The 22,303-nt window shown below is 50.8% G+C and overlaps 1 protein-coding gene across 1 annotated transcript in view; it reads right to left on the bottom strand.

Moving 5' to 3' along the window:
- Positions 1–15,894, bottom strand: part of LOC144792670 (stromelysin-3-like) — a 152,801-nt gene extending 136,907 nt beyond the window's left edge. Inside the window, 2 exon segments of the mRNA XM_078667817.1 lie at positions 15,612–15,743; positions 15,745–15,894. Coding sequence (XP_078523943.1) covers positions 15,612–15,743; positions 15,745–15,894 — 282 coding nt within the window.
- Between the last annotated feature and the right edge of the window lie 6,409 nt (positions 15,895–22,303).

Here is a 22,303-nt window from a genome sequence, read left to right on the forward strand (position 1 = left end):
ACAAGTGAGATGTGAAGATAGGGACAGAGACGGCAGGGGCGACTGGTGAGGGGGTTAGTACAAAGAATAGAGATGGAAGAAAGGGGGCGTGGGGGAGGGTACCATACATGAGACGGGGAGGCCACTGAAGGGGGCAGTGCCTGCAAGACGGAGGGGTGGAAGGGGACAGTGCACACAGTGAGGTGTGAAGAAGAGGACAGGCCACAGGAGAGGCATGGGGGTGAAACCATGCACAGTAGAGGTGTGAGGAAGGTGAAAGCACGTGCAGGAGAGGTGTGAAGAGGCGGGAGCTCACACGTAAAGTATGAAAAGGGACAGTGCACAGCTAAGGTGTCAAGAAGGGATAGTGCACAGCTAAGGTGTGTAGAAGGGACAGTGCGCAGCTAGGGTGTGAAGAAGGGTAGTGCGCAGCTAGGGTGTTAAGAAGTGGAGTGCGCAGCTAGGGTGTGACCAAGGGACAGTGCACAGCTAGGGTGCGAAGGAGAGCAGTGCACAGCTAAGGTGTGAAGAAGGGCAGTGCACAGTAGGGTGTGAAGAAGGGATAGTGCACAGCTAGGGAGTGAAAGAGGGTAGTGCACAGCTAAGGTGTGAAGAAGGGTAGTGCACAGCCTAGGTGTGAAGAAGGGATAGCGTACAGCTAGGGTGTGAAGAAGGGACAGTGCACAGCTAGGGTGCGAAGAAGGGCAGTGCACAGCTATGGTGCGAAGAAGGGCAGTGCACAGCTAGGGTGTGAACAAGGGATAGTGCACAGCTAGGGAGCTTAGAAGGGATAGTGCGCAGCTAGGGAGCTTAGAAGGGATAGTGCGCAGCTAGGGTGTGAAGAAGGGTAGTGCGCAGCTAGGGTGTTAAGAAGGGCAGTGCGCAGCTAGGGTGTTAAGAAGGGCAGTGCGCAGCTAGGGTGTGAAGGAGAGCAGTGCGCAGCTAGGGTGTGAAGGAGAGCAGTGCACAGCTAAGGTGTGAAGAAGGGCAGTGCGCAGATAGGGCATGACCAAGGGACAGTGCACAGCTAGGGTGTGAAGGAGGGCAGTGCACAGCTAGGGTGTGACCAAGGGACAGGGCACAGCTAAGGTGTGAAGAAGGGATAGTGCCCAGCTAGGGTGTGAAGAAGTGTAGTGCGCAGCTAGGGTGTGTAGAAGGGCAGTGTACAGCTAGGGTGTGACCAAGGGACAGTGCACAGCTAGGGCGTGAAGGAGGGCAGTGCACAGTTAAGTTGTGAAGGAAAGCAGAGCACAGCTAGGGTGTGAAGGAGGTCAGTGCACAGCCTGGGGGTGAAGAAGGGATAGTGCACAGCTAGGGTGTGTAGAAGGGATATGGCACAGTTAAGGTGTGAAGAAGAGTAGTGCGCAGCTAGGGTGTGAAGAAGGGATAGCGCACAGCTAGGGTGTGAAGAAGGGTGGTGCACAGCTAGGGTGTGGAAGGGATAGTGCACAGCCAAGGTGTGAAGAAGGGTAGTGCACAGCTAAGGTGTAAAGAAGGCTAGTGCACAGCCAAGGTGTGAAGAAGGGTAGTGCACAGCTACGGCGTGAAGGAGGGCAGTGCACAGTTAAGTTGTGAAGGAAAGCAGAGCACAGCTAGGGTGTGAAGGATTTCAGTGCACAGCCTGGGTGTGAAGAAGGGACAGTGCGCAGCTAGGGTGTGAAGAAGGGATAGCGCACAGCTAGGGTGTGCAGAAGGATGGTGCACAGCTAGGGTGTGGAAGGGATAGTGCACAGCCGAGGTGTGAAGAAGGGTAGTGCACAGCTAAGGTGTGAAGAAGGGTAGTGCACAGCCAAAGTGTGAAGAAGGGTAGTGCACACCTAGGTTGTGAAGAAGGGCAGTGCACAGCTAGGGTATGAACAAGGGATAGTGCACAGCTATGGTGTGAAGAAGGGTATTGCACAGCTAGGGTGTGCAGAAGGGTAGTGCGCAGCTAGGGTGTGAAGAACGGTAGTGCACAGCAAAGGTGTGAAGAAGGGTAGTGCACAGCTAAGGTGTGGAAGGGATAGTGCACAGCCAAGGTGTGAAGAAAGGCAGTGCACAGCTAGGTTGTGAAGAAGGGCAGTGCACAGCTAGGGAGTGAACAATGGATAGTGCACAGCTATGGTGTGAAGAAGGGTATTGCACAGCCATGGCTGGCGGCCTCAGAAATATCTGGCCTGTGTGCCACACAGGGAGGCAATTACTACTAAGCATCTCTGCTTATTACTAAATACTAGATCTCTCAGTCGCCATGCATTGGACATTTATGATCTGTTGGCAACAGAAAAACCTTTGTGTCTGATGCTCACCGAGACGTGGCTTGGTGAGTCTTCCAACCCCGATATTGCTACAGCTATCCCCCCGATTACAATATCTTCAGGCAGGATAGACTGAAAGGACGAGGAGGTGGAGTGGCACTGATAGTAAATAAAAGCGCCACCTGCACCACCATCCCCTCCGATGCGATTAAGGGCTGTGAATCCCTTGCGTTTTCTATTGTGTTATCGCTGCACTATTCTGTTAAAGGTCTCCTTGTGTATAGACCCCCAGGGCCCACGGGCACTTTCTTTGAAGAGCTCCAGCTGATAACCTCGTCGCTGGTACTCAAGTCGGAGCATTGTATAGTAGCTGGCGACTTTAATATCCACATGGACGATGAAACGGACGCCGACACGATAAAAATGTTGGACGTTATAGCCCCTCTTGGCTTGTCGCCCTATCATTGTGGTTCGACTCATGAGAAGGGCCATATCCTGGATTTGATCTTCTCGACCTCTCCCATAGAGATTCTTGCACCCATTCAGGTGCTGTGGTCGGATCACAGGTTGGTCAAATATTACTTTTCGGAGGTTAGAAAATCATCTTGTGCCCTCCGGCAGTCTGCCCTAGGATCTAGGGCACTACATCGGGTCACTCCTGAACTGCTGAAACAGGCATTTGTGGCTCATCCCTGTACTCTGACAGGGGATTTAGATAGGGATGTAGAGCGGCTGCAACTATGGCTTACGGAGAGGCTGGATGATCTCGCTCCGGTGAAGCCCCCCCGTAATATAGAAAAACGGGCGTCTGCCCCGTGGTTTACGGAAGCTTTGATGGCTTCACGACGCCAATGTAAGGTGGCTGAAAGAGCGTGGCGTGCGAAATATGACCCGGTGGCCAAAATTGCCTACAGGTCCTCAGTAAAAGCCTATCACCGCGATATCCTCTCTGAGAAGAGAGGTTATTTCGCGAGGAAAATTGAGACTGCCTCAAACTCCTGCAAGGAGTTATTTGCCATTGTGCGGGAATTTACGGCCCGCGCTCATTGTCGAATCAGGCCCCTCCTTCAGAGTCGTGGGTCAGTGACATTGCCAACTTCTTTATCTCTAAGATTAAGCTGATCCAGGACTCTTTTCCCTTGCAGGAGCCAGAGTTGCCCTGCCAAGTGGAGGATGTTTCGGTCTCCATGGCTAATGTGGACCCGGTGTTGGCAGTTTTTCCCCCTCTTTCCGCTGCTTCATCATTGGATCTGATGACTTGTCTTAAATCTGGCTCCCCCCGGGATGCTTGCCCCGCCAAATTCTTGGCGAAAATGGCGGAAGTCATCAATCCCTGGGTGAACCCCCTGCTGAATTGTTCTCTTAGGCAGGGTGTGGTTCCTCAGTTATGGAAGCAGGCGATGATTATTCCTCTGCTTAAAAAGCCGGGCCTGAATGCGGAGGTGTTGGCCAATTATAGGCCTATTTCGCTGCTACCTGCTTTCGCCAAAATTCTTGAAAAACATGTGCATAGGGTGCTTGCCGACTATCTGGAGTCACATGACCTACTGCACCCCACCCAATCTGGTTTCCGCGCCAATCTGAGTACAGAAACAGCACTCCTGGAAGTCTCGGAGGCGATTAAGGAGGTGCTGGATTCAGGTGGCAAGGCGATGCTGGTGATGTTAGATCTGTCGGCGGCCTTTGACACCGTTCCCCACGAGGGGCTCCTCGCTAGACTTTTGGAGATCGGTCTAAGGGGGACGGTGTTCAGTTGGTTTAGATCTTTCCTGGCGGGCCGTCGACAAACGGTCTGGGCCTCCGCCTGCTCCGCCGAGATGTCGCCATTGGGTGTCGGAGTCCCACAGGGCTCAGTGTTGAGCCCGACTCTCTTTAACATCTTTATGACCCCTTTGGTGGCCCTGGCGGAGTCTTTCGGGGCCCTGATCGTTTCCTACGCCGATGACACCCAGCTCCTCTTTACCTGCGAGAAAGGCGCGGATTTCGACGGAGAGAGTATCCGGGGTTGCCTTGGGGCTGTTTTTAATTGGTTCCAACATAACAGCCTCAAGTGCAACTCGGATAAATCGGAGGTCCTCTTCTTCGGGTGCAGTTCTGATCCAGATTGGAAGGAGTGGTGGCCAGAGAACATGTTTCCCCCGGCGGATTCTGCCCAGGTGGCTAAAAACCTGGGGATCAAGATGGACAATGGCCTTACACTGCGCTCCCAGGTAATTGGTCTCACTGGCACCTGTTTTGGCCTGCTTCGGATGTTGCGAAAGTTCCTCCCTTTACTATCGGAGGAACACAGGAAGATAACAGTGCAGGCGATAGTCGGCTCGAGAATTGATTATTCTAATATCCTGTATCTCGGCCTGCCAGACTATCTGCTACAACGGCTGCAGGTGGTCCAGAACTCGGCAGCACGGGCTATCTTTGGATTACCTCGCCGTGCCAGAGCCTCTGGACTCCTGCAGTCACTGCACTGGCTTCCCGTCCGGAAGCGGATTATTTTCAAGGCCTTAACTTTGGCGCATAAAGCTCTTCATGCCTCAGGAGCAAAATACTTACAAAAAAGGCTAGCCTTTTATCATCCGGCCAGGGCTCTGAGGTCCGGATCCCTGTTTCTTGCCACGGTTCCTCGTATAAAAAGGGCCCGCATTGGAGGCCGCTCTTTTAGACTGCTGGTCCCGCAGTTGTGGAACATGCTACCAGTAACATTGCGTAGTACACCAAATCTACTGGCGTTCAGGAAGGGTCTCAAGACGTGGCTCTTTACTTCTTAGTTGTCCCCCTTGTGGTTTTTTTCTGGATCCCTCTCTGTTCTTTTTCTTGTTATGTTGTGAGATAGGTGTGCAACCAAAGCGCCGGGACACTCTTCTGAGTAGCCGTGCGCTATACAAAACCAAGATAACATAACATAACATAACTATGGTGTGAAGAAGGGTAGTGCGCAGCTAGGGTGTGAAGAAGGGTAGTGCACAGCTAGGGTGTGAAGAAGGGTAGTGCACAGCTAGGGTGTGTAGAAGGGATAGTGCACAGCTAAGGTGTCAAGAAGGGTAGTGCACACCTAGGGTGTGAAGGAAGGTGGTGCACAGCTATGGTGTGAAGAAGGGATAGTGCACAGCTAAGGTGCGAAGAAGAGAAAGTGCACAGCTAAGATGTAAAAAAGGGATAGTGCGCAGCTAAGGTGTGAAGAAGGGTAGTGCACATCTAAGGAGTGAAGGAAGGTGGTGCACAGCTAAGGTGTGAAGAAGGGATAGTGCACAGCTAGGGTGCGAAGAAGGGATAGTGCACAGCTAAGATGTAAAAAAGGGATAGTGCGCAGCTAAGGTGTCAAGAAGGGTAGTGCACAGCTAGGGTGTGAAGGAAGGTGGTGCCCAGCTATGGTGTGAAGAAGGGTAGTGCACAGCTAAGGTGTGGAGAAGGGTAGTGCACAGCTAGGGTGTGAAGGAAGGTATGCACAGCTAGGGTGTGTAGAAGGGATAGTGCACAGCTAGGGAGCTTAGAAGGGAAAGTGCGCAGCTAGGGTGTGAAGATGGGTAGTGCGCAGCTAGGGTGTTAAGAAGTGGAGTGCGCAGCTAGGGTGTGACCAAGGGACAGTGCACAGCTAGGGTGTGAAGGAGAGCAGTGCACAGCTAAGGTGTGAAGAAGGGTATGCACAGTAGGGTGTGAAGAAGGGATAGTGCACAGAAAAGGTGTGAAGAAGGGCAGTGCGCAGCTAGGGCATGACCAAGGGACAGTGCACAGCTAGGGCGTGAAAGAGGGCAGTGCACAGCTAGGGTGTGAAGAAGGGTAGTGAACAGCTAAGGTGTGAAGAAAGGCAGTGCACAGCTAGGGTGTGAACAAGGGATAGTGCACAGCTATGGTGTGAAGAAGGGTAGTGCACAGCTAAGGTGTGAAGAAAGGCAGTGCACAGCTAGGGTGTGAAGAAGGAATAGCGTACAGCTAGGGTGTGAAGAAGGGTAGTGCACAGCTAAGGTGTGAAGAAAGGCAGTGCACAGCTAGGGTGTGAAGAAGGAATAGCGTACAGCTAGGGTGTGAAGAAGGGTAGTGCACAGCTAAGATGTGAAGAAAGGCAGTGCACAGCTAGGGTGTGAACAAGGGATAGTGCACAGCTATGGTGTGAAGAAGGGTATGCACAGCTAGGGAGCTTAGAAGGGATAGTGCGCAGCTAGGGTGTGAAGAAGGGTAGTGCGCAGCTAGGGTGTTAAGAAGGGCAGTGCGCAGCTAGGGTGTGAAGAAGGGTAGTGCACAGCTAAGGTGTGAAGAAGGGTAGTGCACAGCTAAGGTGTGAAGAAGGGTAGTGCACAGCTAAGGTGTGAAGAAGGGTAGTGCGCAGCTAAGGTGTGAAGAAGGGTAGTGCGCAGCTAAGGTGTGAAGAAGGGTAGTGCGCAGCTAAGGTGTGAAGAAGGGTAGTGCACAGCTAAGGTGTGAAGAAGGGTATGCACAGCTGGGGTGTGAAGAATGGATATTGCACAGCTAAGGTGTGAAGATGGACAGTGCGCAGCTAGGGCATGACCAAGGGACAGTGCACAGCTAGGGTGTGAAAGAGGGCAGTGCGCAGCTAAGGTGTGAAGTAGGGCAGTGCGCAGCTAGGGTGTGACCAAGGGACAGGGCACAGCTAAGTTGTGAAGAAGGGATAGTGCGCAGCTAGGGTGTGAAGAAGTGTAGTGCGCAGCTGGGGTGTGAAGAAGGGCAGTGTACAGCTAGGGTGTGACCAAGGGACAGTGCACAGCTAGGGCGTGAAGGAGGGCAGTGCACAGTTAAGTTGTGAAGGAAAGCAGAGCACAGCTAGGGTGTGAAGAAGGGTGGTGCACAGCTGGGGTGTGGAAGGGATAGTGCACAGCCAAGGTGTGAAGAAGGGTAGTGCACAGCTAAGGTGTGAAGAAGGGTAGTGCACAGCCAAGGTGTGAAGAAGGGTAGTGCACAGCTAGGGCGTGAAGGAGGGCAGTGCACAGTTAAGTTGTGAAGGAAAGCAGAGCACAGCTAGGGGTGTGAAGGAGGTCAGTGCACAGCCTGGGGGTGAAGAAGGGACAGTGCGCAGCTAGATTGTGAAGAAGGGATAGCGCACAGCTAGGGTGTGAAGAAGGGTGGTGCACAGCTAGGGTGTGGAAGGGATAGTGCACAGCCAAGGTGTGAAGAAGGGTAATGCACAGCTAAGGTGTGAAGAAGGGTAGTGCACAGCCAAGGTGTGAAGAAGGGTAGTGCACAGCTAGGGTGTGAAGAAGGGTAGTGCACAGCCAAGGTGTGAAGAAGGGTAGTGCACAGCTAGGCTGTGAAGAAGGGCAGAGCACAGCTAGGGTATGAACAAGGGATAGTACACAGCTATGGTGTGAAGAAGGGTATTGCACAGCTAGGGTGTGAAGAAGGGTAGTGCGCATCTAGGGTGTGAAGAAGGGTAGTGCACAGCCAAGGTGTGAAGAAGGGGAGTGCACAGCTAAGGTGTGGAAGGGATAGTGCACAGCCAAGGTGTGAAGAAAGGCAGTGCACAGCTAGGTTGTGAAGAAGGGCAGTGCACAGCTAGGGAGTGAACAATGGATAGTGCACAGCTATGGTGTGAAGAAGGTATTGCACAGCTAGGGTGTGAAGAAGGGTAGTGCACAGCTAGGGTGTGAAGATGGGTAGTGCACAGCTAGGGTGTGTAGAAGGGATAGTGCACAGCTAAGGTGTCAAGACGGGTAGTGCACACCTAGGGTGTGAAGGAAGGTGGTGCACAGCTATGGTGTGAAGAAGGGATAGTGCAGAGCTAGGGTGGGAAGAAGAGAACGTGCACAGCTAAGATGTAAAAAAGGGATAGTGCGCAGCTAAGGTGTCAAGAAGGGTAGTGCACAGCTAAGGTGTGGAGGAAGGTGGTGCACAGCTAATGTGAAGAAGGGATAGTGCACAGCTAGGGTGCGAAAAAGGGATAGTGCACAGCTAAGATGTAAAAAAGGGATAGTGCGCAGCTAAGGTGTCAAGAAGGGTAGTGCACAGCTAGGGTGTGAAGGAAGGTGGTGCCCAGCTATGGTGTGAAGAAGGGTAGTGCACAGCTAAGGTGTGGAGAAGGGTAGTGCACAGCTAGGGTGTGAAGAAGGGATAGCGCACAGCCAGGGTGCGAAGAAGCGATAGTGCACAGCTAAGATGTAGAAAAGGGATAGTGCGCAGCTAAGGTGTCAAGAAGGGTAGTGCACAGCTAGGGTGTGAAGGAAGGTGGTGCACAGCTATGGTGTGAAGAAGGGTAGTGCACAGCTAAGGTGTGAAGAAGGGCAGTGCGCAGCTAGGGTGTGAAGAAGGGCAGTGCACAGGTAGGGTATGAACAAGGGATAGTACCCAGCTATGGTGTGAAGAAGAGATAGTGCACAGCTAGGGTGTGAAGAAGGGGAATTCACAGCTAAGGTGTGAAGAAGGGATAGTGCACAGCTAAAATGTAAAAAAGGGTAGTGCACAGCTATGGTGTGAAGAGAGGACAGTGCACAGACGAGGTGTGAAGCAGGGTAGTGCGCAGCTAAGATGTAAAAAAGGGATAGTGCGCAGCTAAGGTGTCAAGAAGGGTAGAGCACAGCTAAGGTGTAAAGAAAGGCAGTGCACAGCTTAGGTGTGAACAAGGGATAGTACACAGCTATGGTGTGAAGAAGGGTAGTACACAGCTATGGTGTGAAGAGGGGTAGTGCATAGCTAAGGTGTGAAGATGAGATATAGTGCACAGCTAGGGTGTGAAGAAGGGGAATTCACAGCTAAGGTGTGAAGAAGGGATAGTGCACAGCTAAAATGTAAAAAAGGGTAGTGCACAGCTATGGTGTGAAGAGAGGACAGTGCACAGACGAGGTGTGAAGCAGGGTAGTGCGCAGCTAAGATGTAAAAAAGGGATAGTGCGCAGCTAAGGTGTCAAGAAGGGTAGAGCACAGCTAAGGTGTAAAGAAAGGCAGTGCACAGCTTAGGTGTGAACAAGGGATAGTACACAGCTATGGTGTGAAGAAGGGTAGTACACAGCTATGGTGTGAAGAGGGGTAGTGCATAGCTAAGGTGTGAAGATGAGATATAGTGCACAGCTAAGGTGTGATGAAGGGACAGTTCATAGTTAAGATGTGAAGAAGGGACATTGCACAGCTAAGGTGTGAAAAAGGGTAGTGCACAGATATGGTGTGAAGAGAGGACAGTGCACAGACGAGGTGTGAAGCAGGGTAGAGCACAGCTCAGGTGTGAAAAACTGTAGTACAGAGCTATGGTTTGAAGAAGGGTAGCGCACAGCTAGGGTGTGTAAAACTGTAGTACAGAGCTATGGTTTGAAGAAGGGTAGCGCACAGCTAGGGTGTGTAAAACTGTAGCACAGAGCTATGGTTTGAAGAAGGGTAGCGCACAGCTAGGGTGTGAAAAAGGTGCGGCAGACGCATGTGAAATTTGAAAAGGGGGTGAGCAAACAAATTGTGTGACCAAGCACACGCATTGCATGAGGATGAAGCTAGAACTCTCTGCACAAACATGTATGACGTTTAAGTCAAAACTTCTTGAGAAGAAAACAGCATTTCTGAAGGTGAAAACACCATACATGTATAAGGATGAAGACAACACATACAAAAAAATGAAGATAAAGCATAGATGTATGAAGATGAAACGAACACACATACGAAGGTAAAGGTAGCATATACATGATATACATGTGTAAAGGTGATGACAACATACATGTATAAGGCTTCAGATGACACGCAATGCATGTGTGATGAAGGCAGCACATGCATGTGTGAAGGTGAAGATAACATGTAAAATACTTGCAAGAAATGGGATAAGCGCTGCACGGCCGTGTCTGATGTGGCGATGACACAGCACCCATTGGTCATGTATTAAGTGTGTCAGCAGTCACGTGTGCCTCAGGACATGTTCAGATGCAGACGCCTCTTCTGTTCCAGAGATTGCGAACAGTCGTAGTTCAGATACTTTTTTCGACTAAGGCTGGTAGAGAGGCGTGAGGGTGGCATTACACACAGGAGAGGTGTGAAGATGACACACACAAGGAGAGTCATGAAGGAGTGGGCAGCACACACAGGAGAGGCGTGAAGCAGAGAACACACACAGGTAGAGGTGTGAAGGAGAGAATACACATAGGGAGGGGCATAAAGGAGATGACACACAGGAGAGGTGTGAAGATGACACACACAAGAGAGGTGTGAAGAGATCAGAACACACACAGGAGAGGGTGAAGATATCAGAACACACACAGGAGAGGTGTGAAGAGATCAGAACATGCACAGGAGAGGTGTGAAGAGATCAGAACATGCACAGGAGAGGTGTGAAGAGATCAGAACACACACGAGAGGTGTGAAAGAGATCTGGACACACACGGGAGAGGTGTGAAGAGATCAGGACACACACAGGATAGGTGTGAAGATATCAGAACACACAGGAGAGGTGTGAAGATATCAGAACATGCACAGGAGAGGTGTGAAGAGATCAGAACACACACGAGAGGCGTGAAGAGATCAGAACACACACAAGAGAGGTGTGAAAGAGATCAGGACACACACGGGAGAGGTGTGAAGAGATCAGGACACACACGGGAGAGGTGTGAAGAGATCAGAACACACACAGGAAATGTGTGAAGGAGCTGATACACACAAGGAGAGGCATGAAGGAGAGGACAACCCACACAGGAGAGGTGTGAAGAGATCAGAACACACACAGGCGAGGTATGAAGAGATCAGAACACACACAGGAGACGTGTTAAGGAGATCAGAACACACACAGGAAAGGTGTGAAGAGATTAGAACACACACAAGTAGAGGCATGAAGGAGAGGACAACCCACACAGGAGAGGCGTGAAGAGATCAAAACACACACCGGAGAGGTGTGAAGGCGATGACATGCACACAGCAGAGGTGTGAAGAGATCAGAACACACACAGGAGAGGTGTGAAGGAGATCAGAACACAACCAGGAGAGATGTGAAGATGACACACACAGGGAGAGTCGTGAGGACAGCACACACAGGAGAGGTGTGAAGGAGATGGCACACAGGAGAGGTGGAAAGAGATCAGAACACACACTGGAGAGGTGTGAAGAGATAAGAACACACACAGGCGATGTGTGAAGAGATTAGAGCACACACCGAAGAGACGGGAGTAGATTAGAACACACCGTAGAGTTGTGAAGAGATCAGAACGCACACCGGAGAGGTGTGAAGAGATTAGAACACACACAGGAGAGGTGTGAAGAGATCAGAACACACACAGGAAACGTGTGAAGAGATCAGAACACAGTGAAGAGATCAGAACACACACAGGCGAGGTATGAAGGAGATCAGAACACACAGGAGAGGCGTGAAGAGATCAGAACACACAGGTGAGGTATGAAGATCAGAACACACACAGGAGAGGTGTGGAGAGATAAGAACACACACTGGAGAGGTGCGAAGAGTTCAGGACACACGCAGGAGCGGTGTGAAGAGATCAGAACACACACAAGAGAGGTGTGAAGAGATCAGAACACACACAGGAGAGGTGTGAAGAGATCAGAACACACACAGGATAGTTGTGAAGAGATCAGAACACAGGAGAGGCGTGAAGAGATCAGAAAACACGCAGGAGAAGTGTGAAAGAGATCAGGACACACACGGGAGAGGTGTGAAGAGATCAGAACACACACAGGAGAGGTGTGAGGAGACCAGAACACACACAGGGGAGGTGTGAAGGAGATGACACACACACAGGAGACTAACCCTCCACTGGAGTAAACAGAGTTTTCTTGTAAAACCCTCCCCACCAGGGTTACCCCTTGGTGGCATGCTTCATCCTCTGGCCCTGCTGTTTCACACTCGGCGCACACTCCTTGCATGCAGCGGTGCACCAAAGAGGTAGCGAGACAGAGGCGGAGCCTCAGAGTTAGTGGGACTAGAGGCTACCCTCTCCCCCTGGAGGAACAATGATGCGATCTTCAAGCATCTTATATAAATACAGACAGTGATCGCCACATAGGTGGTAAATGTAAATACACCATTTTCTTTAGCATGCAAGTGTGCGTCCATTGTGAAACAGCAGGAGTAGCACCAGGGAGTTTGTGTCCCTAGGTCCTGATGAGAAGCCAATAGGGGTATGCTTGAAACATGTTGACCCTTTTAGGAAAGCAGGTACATGACAATCCTCCTTTCCTACCCCGCTCCCCCTTTTTAATCAAACCAACTAGGGGCCAGAATATACACCTACTAGCCAGGTTTTTTAAGACACTCTTCAGACCCAAAAGAAAACCTCTCCTATTTTTAACACCATCTCTTTTGTCATTGCATAGTCACTTACGTGCTCCCGCATAGTCCATAGGTCCCAGCATGCCCCGCTCCGTAGTCGAACGGGATGGACCCGATGATGAAGCGTGCCACCATGGGTAACCGTGGTGGGTGAGGGTTTTACAAGAAAACTCTGTTTTCTCCAGTGGAGGGTGAGTCTCCTTGACATGGATGCGTTTTCTTTTTTGTGATTAAATACTTGATCAACCTAGCATATCCTCTCACACCCACCTTTTTTTTATACACACACACACAGGAGAGGCATGAAGAAGGGTACAGCTTTGGATATATGTCGTTTCAACGCATGCTATTACAACGCATGCCTTTACGACGCAAGTTTTACAACGCAAGTCATTACAACGACTTGCGTTGGGGGGCGCTGGATAGTGAATAGTTTAATTTACTATTCCAACTCCAGTCCCCCTGGATAGTAGGGAAGGTGTTGGATAGTAAATTAAAACTATTCCCTATCCTAGAGCGACGCCCAGCGCAATTCGTTGTAAAAGTTGCATTGTAATGGTTGCGTCGTAAAGGCACCTCGTTGTAAAAGTTGTGTTGTAAACGCTGTTCCCTGCTTTGAGCACCTAGAGACGAGAGAGATGAGCTCATTGTCGTAAGATCTCTGTTCAATGAACCTAAATGTCTTCAGTTGGGTCCATGCAAAAGAAAAGGCAGGTTGGCGAGTACCATACTGCAAAGGGCAACCAGGGCTGGGTGACTACCAACACCACAGGTGAGTGAATAAACCAAGACCACTGTGTTGTCAATTGCAGTGCTTTGAGGCCTCGGGCAGTAGCCACTACATCAAGATCATTAAAAAAAAATCCCACATTTATAAAGCATGAACTTGACTCGAAGGTATCAGAGCGCTTTACATGGGCATCAGTTGCCTTACACAAGGACACATTAAGTTTTCTTTTTTGTTAGGCACAGGAAGATTAAGTGGTTTGCCCAGAATCACAGGATGTTGAGCGTCATTGCCCAGACTCGAACCCGGTTCTCCAGGTTTGAGATTGACCCCCTAGCCACTGGGACACATCCTCTCCCCAAGTTCTCCAAATTGTTCTACTTCCTCAAAGGGTGACCATCCTGAACATCCCACGCGTGTCCGAACCGGCACCCATCCTGGAACAACCAGAGTTTGTACAGAATATAGAAACCTGGGAGCAAGGCTTCCATCACTGGGCTATGGGTGGGGCATGCTGAGGGGCACAAAATGACATCTCCTACCCCTCCTCACTAGGGTTTCACTGGGGGACGTCCTGGCGGATAAACAGACATGCCCCCCCCCCTTCACTAGACTGTCGATAAGGGCCATGCTGAGGGATAAACAGACATACCCCCCTCCTCTAGACTCAGTGCTTAATTTGTAAAAAACATAAGTGCCAGAACTCTCATCAGGAGGCCGCTGCAGCTTCCTCCACAGATAATGCCCCTGCTGTGCTGCCAATGAAACAATGAGAGTGACCAGCACACTCCTACAAGTGTGACAATTTGGACTATTCCAGGCCCTCAAAAGCTATAAGAATGGCTTGGTGGCAGGTAATAGTAATTTGTAATGTATATTGAATTAATAATTAACTGTTGTTGTGGTCATCTTTAAATTAGCCAGACAGTGCCATCTTGTGGCAGACTGTTACAAGTGATGGTGTTGACAATTAAGTGCCAGTGCCCAGCACCGGAAACCACAGACAGGCTCAAATTAAGCACTGCTTAGACTGTCAATGGGGGCCATGCCCATGGATAAACAGAGATGCCCCCCCCCCCCAAATAGACTGTCGAAGGGGGCATGCTGGATGATAAACAGACATGCCCCCCCCCCCCCCCTCATTAGACTGTCGATGGGGGCCATGCTGAGGGACAAACAGACGTGTCCTGTCCTTCCACCCCTTCACTGAACTATAGAAGGGAGTCATACTGAGGGACACACAGACATGTCCCACCCCTCCACCCCTCTCACTAGACTGTACAAGGGGGTCATATTGAGAGACAAACACACATGCCCTGCCTCTCCACCCCTCACTAAACTACAGAAGGGGCCATGCTGAGGGACAGACAGACAGACACGCACGGCCCTCCACCCCTCACTAGACTATAGAAGGGGCTATGCTGAGGACAGACAGACAGACAGACATCCACGGCCCTCCACCCCTCACCAGACTATAGAAGGGGCCATGCTGAGGGACAGACAGACATGCCCTGCTCTCCGCCCCTTGCTGTGCGTTGGCAGAAAGGATCCTGACAGGGACATAGATGGACGCTTCTCTTTCAGCAGTATGTGCCCTGCGGCACCGCTGCCCCCTCCTCAGAAGGCTTTGCCCTGCGGCACCGCTGCCCCCTCCTCAGAAGGCTTTGCCCTGCGGCACCGCTGCCCCCTCCTCAGAAGGCTTTGCCCTGCGGGCACCGCTGCTCCCTGCTCAGAAGGCTGTGCCCTGCGGGTACCGCTGCCCCCTGCCCAGAAGGCTGTGCCCTGCGGCACCGCTGCCCCCTCCTCAGAAGGCTTTGCCCTGCGGGCACCGCTGCTCCCTGCTCAGAAGGCTGCCTGTGCCCTGCGGGCACCGCTGCCCCCTGCTCAGAAGTATGTGCCCTGCGGGTACCGCTGCCCCCTGCCCAGAAGGCTGTGACCTGCGGCACCACTGCCCCCTCCTCAGAAGGCTGTGCCCTGCGGGCACCGCTGCCCATGCTCAGAAGGCTGCCTGTGCCCTGCGGGCACCGCTGCCCCTGCTCAGAAGGCTGCCTGTGCCCTGCGGCCCTCCGCTGCCCCCTGCTCAGAAGGCTGTGCCCTGCGGCGCTCCGCTGCCCCCTCCTTAGAAGGTTGTGCCCTGCGGGCACCGCTGCGCTCATGAGTGCCCACCGGGGGCGGCTCTGCACACAGCTCGCACGCCGCAGCCCGGCGCGGCAGGTGGAGGGCCCGCGGTGTAACGTGAGCTGCTCCCATCACCAGGTGAAGTTCAGACTTGTTGTCCAGATGCCGCCGAGCGCTGGGAGCCGGACAGGCAGGTTTAACCCATTCATGCCCGGCTGAAACAAGCAGCGATGCGTGCAACGCAAGCTCCATAAGAAAGTGGAAAAGAGACATTTGAAAGAAAGTGTATCTTGAACAACTTATCAAAGAAAGTTATTAGAGGCGTGGGGGTGCTCCGCTCCCCCCGCCCCCTTACTCACCAGGGCTTTGTGCCGGGGGTGTCCCCTGGATGTTGGCAGCGCCTGAACCCCCAGGATAAAGTGCACCGTGAGGGCTGCGAGTGCTGCTGCAGCTGCAGAGAGGGCGCTGGGGGGCATCCTGCTGGAGGGGGGGTCCCGGTGCTGTCTCGGTGCGCGAGTGAGCGTGCACCGCGGCTGCCTCGCGCAGGCTCTGGCCAGGGGTGTCCTCCGGCCCTTTATATACCCGCTTCTGCCTTTTGTTCTCCCTCTTGGAATTACAGTTGCATGGGCTTACATGACACATTTCAGGGAGGTCACGTGCGCGCGGGCTGGGGAGGGGAGGGTAGATAGGAGGGAGGCCGGAGCAATATTGAGGAGGGGAGGGGGCAGCTTCCATTCAGCCCAGCTGTGTTAACCGTTTCCTGGCAGGTGGGGGCGCAGACACCTCCCTTTCAATGCCCCATCGCCGGGTTTCTCTCCATAACAATGACCCCCTCCCCAACCCCCATCAATGTATGAAAGTGGGCACTTGAGAAGGATTCTTCTACTGTAGCCCCCCCTCTGTGATCTCGGGGGTCTGGTGAAGCCCGTGGGAGAGCCGTGCCTCTCGGGCACGGCGTCTGTGCCAACGCTGCCAGACATGCAACAATCGCAAGGCTGTTGATACAAAGTTGGAGCCCGGTTCCAAGGAGGGCACCGGGTGAGAGGGTGGTCGCCTGGGAGATGGCCCTTGATGCATATAAATATCTGCAGCGCGTTTATACGAGCACTTAATTTATGTGCATGCCCGGGGCAGGGAGCACGAGCGCTGGCGTGCAGTGTGGCTGGGTGGGCAGATAACAGGGGCGCCTGTTGCATCACAGCAGTCACATGAGCCCTTGCTGCAAACCATTGTGACGCACACAGTGAGAGTGAGTGACGTACATCTTCGCCAGAAGTCCAATGTGACGTCACTGAGCAGCGGTTACTGAGGTATATATTTACTGCGAGGTGACTGTGACATCACAGAGCTTATATGATACGTCCGTACTGCAAGCCCATTGTGACATCACATGGAGGGTAGTTAGTGCTATATAAATTAAATTAAAATACAATAAGCCCCCCCCCCGTTTACCTCCCCCCGGCCCTCGGTATTACTACTAATATAACACTCAGCAGACGGCAGTCGATTGTAGTTCACACAGGCTGTCCCTTATACTGCTTGACAATCCTAAGCCCCCAAAAGGCTACATTGCTACAGGGCTTGTGCATAAGCCCATACTGTACCAGTCCATAGTATTAAACCACCCATCATCACTTGGACAGACAGGGAATAACCGAAGAGATCTGAGACAACGGAGGACTTTAATTTAGTCCAGCACTGCAGGTCCCAACAAGATGTGCACCACGACGCCTTCTGACACCTCACGATGGCATTCGGATACGGGATAATATTAATAAAGTCCATTCCAGCCGATCTCTCCACCAGGTCTCCCTCCGGCAAACTGCTTGGGTGGCCCCCGTAGGGGGGATGAGGGGGTGCAACCGAGCTGTTTGCAAGTGCCAGTTTCGACCGATTTTGTTACAGAGGGCCGATACTGCCGACCCCCGGTAACAAAAACGGGCCCTGGGGCCCCAAAACTGGCCCCCACCCTAGCGGCCCACAGGGCCTGCCTCTGGGGTGCTGAGGGGGTGCGGCCGAGCTGTTTGCAAGGGCCGGTTTCAGCCGATTTTGTTACAGGAGGCTGATATTGCTGGCCCCGGGTAACAAAAACGGCCCCACCCTGGCGGTCCACCGGGAAACGCCCGGTGCCCGCTATGGCCAGTCCAGTCCTGCCGTCTTTGCCTGATCAGAACCATAAACTTTAAACAAAGCATCTCAGAATGGACACCCCAGTGAAGTAACGCTCTATGTCTATGATACTCCAAGTATGGCTCGGAGGCCACATGCAACGCTCCTGTCCTACACTGGTGGCCCCCTGGTGAGCAGCAGCACCACTGCCCAGCTGTACTGAGACAGCACTAATTATCAGAATGATGTTAAATAACATTTATTAGGCCTCCCCCAACCTCAGATTCTACTCGGGGCAACGACGGAGAGAGCGTGGCCTCCCTTTACTCCGAGCTTGGTCCAGGTGAGGTGAGGTGAGGTAATTTCCCCTGTCAACATGGGTGATGTATACACCAGCTGACAAGGAGGAATAAGAGACTATATCCTTTGAAATTGTCACTAATATTTCTTTTCTTTAATTGTGTGAATTTCACTAGCAGTAGCAATAGTCCTTAAGAACAGAGGCCCTGATGAAAGCCAAGGGAGTTTTCCCCTGTATGGCAGAAACATGTTGGCCCCTATGCAGTCATTTGTTTACACTGCGGTTTTGTGCTGTTCTGGTTTTTAAATAGAAAGAAACTCACGGTTATTAAAGCTTTCCTTGCTGTGAGGTTTCTATTCCTTTTTAACTTTATTTCCTTAGAATTTCACTTTTTGCACTGCTCTTTGTTCCATTTGGTGATCCCACGCATGGTCAAACAGGCGATTGTGGGTTTGACCCCAGTCCTACCAGGCGGTCTTGGCAGTAGTCTCGCTGATCTGGAGACACACCAGCCCAGCCCTGTGGATGACCAGATGAGAAAAATCAGATCACCAACAAGATTTTGATGGTAATCCATCTCCGGATCTTGGATCTCACTTACTTTTGCTGGTGGTCACATGCGTTGGATTGTTAAAACTTAATTAGGAATCCATCTGGGTATTTTAGTCAGACATTTTTGTTGACTTTATATGATGTATGGTTCCTGAAACACTACTGTTTCCTACCAGACACCAGGTTTTTGTGTATTTATACATTGTACATTAGGGGATAACAACCTGGGCAGGTCTATAAACTTCCCTTAGACCCTTCAACCCCCGTTCTTGTTTTCTCAAATAACATTTATTTACATGCTAACTGAAGTCAAAGAAAAGATGCAAATATGGTGTTCTCCATCACTTAACTGTATGAACACATTCATTTTTTAAGACATTTTGTATCAAACGAGTAAAAATATGATAAAGTCCCTTCAACATTCAGAGCGAATTATTTCATTTACATGCAGAAGTGTTTCACCTGAGTCCATCAGATGACATCACTGCATTCAGGAGTACTTTTAAAGCTGGTAGTTAAAAAAAAAAAAAACACAGACACATTCATGCCTCCTCCCACCCTGACAACGTCAATAGTGGACTGGTTTTGGTAGTTATTATACATAGACAACATTATAGCTTATTAACCCCTTCACTGCGGCGGCTATTTCGCAGCAGTGCTAAGGGGGCGGGGCGGAAGAGCGTCGGGCGCATGCTGGTGATGGAACTGCTCCATCACCAGCGTCGGTTGCGCTGTGCTTATGACGGAGCGGTTCCGTCATGGCCCGCCCCGCTCAATAGAACGCTCAGCGCAGGCGCGGAATCCGCGCCGCGCAGGCATGCCGAGCGGGCCATGACGGAACCGCTCCGTCATCAGCACAGCGCGACCGTGGCTGATGACGGAGCAGTTCCGTCATCAGCAGGGGAGGGGTTAAATCACACACATGAGAATGTGTTGTACACCGTTTATGTGTAACTTATGTATTTCAATGTGCTCTGAAATGTCACAAGAAAAAGTAGGCAAAGTGAAATTAGACAATTGCATAGGATCACACAATTTTGTCAAATGGGACTTCCGGGATTGATCCCAGATTTTCTGGTTTCACATTGTGTATCAAGTTACTTCCTTTTTACACTTGACACTCCCAGAGTTACGATAGCAAGCATATAAGGCTTGCCACAGGGTCTGGTAGAGGGATAGCGATTCAGATACAGCATAAAAGAGTATTGTCAAATCTATCACTCTTCTATAGACGAGGGGCCTTCTTTAGAGGCCAGTGTGGAATGAAACCCTAAAATAATCCCATGACTCACTGACCATACCATGTACATAATTTGCTTCCCCAATGCCCACCTTAACCCCTCTCCCGCAACCCCCACAAACCTGCACTCCCACGGTGCAGGCATCAATGAGGCCCTCAGGCACGCCACAGACCATACTTTATGGCCCCTAGGAAAATGTCTGCGAGTACCCATGATATAAGCCAGAGGTCTTCAATCTGTGGGGCGCGACCCCCAGGGGGGTCGTGGAGTCCGGGGAAGGGGGTCGCAGATTCTGTCAGAGCAGTTCCTTGAAACATGTGGTTTGCCTTAGTGGCGCCGGGCTGATTGAGGGTGCTCGTGGCAGAGGCCTAATTCACACCGAGGTGTGAAAAACATCAAAGCCTCATTAACAAGTAAAAGGTCGTTTAAAGACCTGTGAAGTACTGTGGCTTGGCTTTGTGTGTGTCCAAGCTGTTTCATTCGGCTCACATACACAAGGGGGAGCGGGGTGGGGTGGCTCGGGGAGGAGGCTGTAGGGCACCCCAGTGCGCCATTGAAAGTAGCCAGGGGCGCCGCGAAAAGATGTGCACAAGCACACAGTTTGGAAACTAATATGGACTGTTGCACAATAATAATGGCAATACCAGGGGGTGGAGGGCATCATGCTGCAGACAGGGATTTCTAATCAGAGGCAGCTTTATTCTTGCAGTTTAAAAGCTGGAGTTCCAGAGGCTGGAAAAGTGCAAGCGGTGTAGCACATTTATTAGCAGTTCAAGCAGAGCCTTTCTGGGGAAGAGGATGGGGCCTACGGGGGAAATACAAGATAAGCAAGGGACTGCTGGGATGTAGGTCAGTGTGCCTGGAATGAGACTCGGAAGTGATACTGAATAAGGAAAACAAACATCCTGCAGCGAATAAAGTAAAAGTAAGCAGCCTGATTTTACACACAACTGCCCTTGATAATGATTTATAGCGCCTGGGAGCCACCTCCAGCTCAGTGCTGCTGGCACAAGTGGGAAGGTAAAAACTCATGGCTAATAGCCTGTTCTCCAAGTTACACACATTATGGGAAAATATTTGAGTACGTTAATGTGCCTGCTGCTAAGAGCTGTATAAAACCTGTGGGTTAGAGCGATTTTGGAAAGACTAACCATGGATTAAAATGCAAACGGTGTGCAGTTGCTTCCTACTTTATGGTTTGAGCGCAATACTTGCCTATGTCTGCTGCTATTAGTCATTAACATGAAATTTGGTATTTGTTTTAAGGGTGGATGGATGAAGGATGGATGTGTGAAAAGGTGGGTGGATGAATGATGGATGGATGAAAGGGTGGATGGATGAAGGATGTATGTATGGATGGAAGGATGAAAGGGTGGATGGATGTAAGGATAAAAGGGCAGATGGGTGTAAGGATGAAAGGGTGGATGGATGAAGGATAGATGTGTGAAAAGGTGGGTGGATGAATGATAAGTGGATGGGTAGATGGATGGATGGATGAAAGGGTGGATGGATGAAGGATGGATGGATGAAAGGGTGGATGGATGAAGAATGTATGGATGGATGGAAGGATGAAATGGTGGATGGATGAAGGATGGATGTATGGATGGATGGATAAAAGGTTGCATGGATGAATGATGCATGGATGGATGTGTGAAAAGGTGGGGGATGAATGATGGGTGGATGGATGTATGAAAGGGTGGGTGGATGAAGGATGGATGTATGGAGGAAAGGGTGGATGGATGAAGGATGGATGTATGGATGTAAGGATGAAAGGGTGGATGGACGAAGGATGGATGTATGGATGGATGGATGGATAAAAGGCTGCATGGATGAATGATGGATGGATGTGTAAAAAGGTGGGTGGATGAATGATGGGTGGATGGATGGATGGAAGGGTGGATGGGTAAAGGATGGATGGTTGGATGTATGGAAGGATAAAAGGGTGGATGGATAAAGGATGGATGGATGTGTGAAAGTGTGGGTGGATGAATAATGGATGGATGGATGTGATGAGGTTTAACAGGCGCATTTATGGTTGTCGATAGTTGTTGATGATGAGGAGTATCAGTTTCTAGAAACTTTTGACGGAAGGGGGTCCTTACGCCTAAAAAGGTTTTACAAGGGGGTCTCGGCATCAAAAAGTTTGAAGACCTCTGATATAAGCGGACTATACTAAAAAAAAAGATCATAAAAGCATCTGTAGAGCTGCTGAAGCTGCCAGCTTACCGAAAACCGTAAACTGCGCACCTATCTCTCACACTTCTTCACCCATCACACTGCTAAGCGCCGTGTCCCAGAGCATATTAACCGCACTTCAGTTGTCATCACTTACTACAATGGGACCAAAACAAAGACTATGAAACAAATACAAAGATTCCCTTTTCATATATTTTTTAGTAAAGAGACTAGAGTCTCTGAGGAATCCAAGTCAGAGACAGTGGGTGAGCCACTAGGTTGTATCTGAGGTTGTATCAGGATTAACAAATTTACAATTTAAGCAAGGTAAATCTATTTCAAATGTTTATATCATACATCAAGTAGAACCAATGAAAATGTGGAGACAAAACAATTTTTTTAGGTGTATCTCAGAGATTTATTATTATCAAGTCAACGCCGTCTCCTCGTCGTGCTTCAACATCCTGCGCATGCTACGTAAGATCTTCCGATGGATACCCACCGAGACCAGGAAGACGGTCACCCAGGCCCTCGTCACCAGCCGTCTGGACTACGGCAACTCCCTCTACGCCGGAACCACCGCCAAACTCCAGAAGAGACTCCAGCGGATCCAGAACACCTCAGCTCGACTCATCCTGGACATCCCCCGCCGTAGCCACATCTCCGGACACCT

This window comes from Lissotriton helveticus, chromosome 11 (genome assembly GCF_964261635.1).
Source record: "Lissotriton helveticus chromosome 11, aLisHel1.1, whole genome shotgun sequence".
NCBI classification, from domain to species: Eukaryota; Metazoa; Chordata; class Amphibia; order Caudata; family Salamandridae; genus Lissotriton; species Lissotriton helveticus.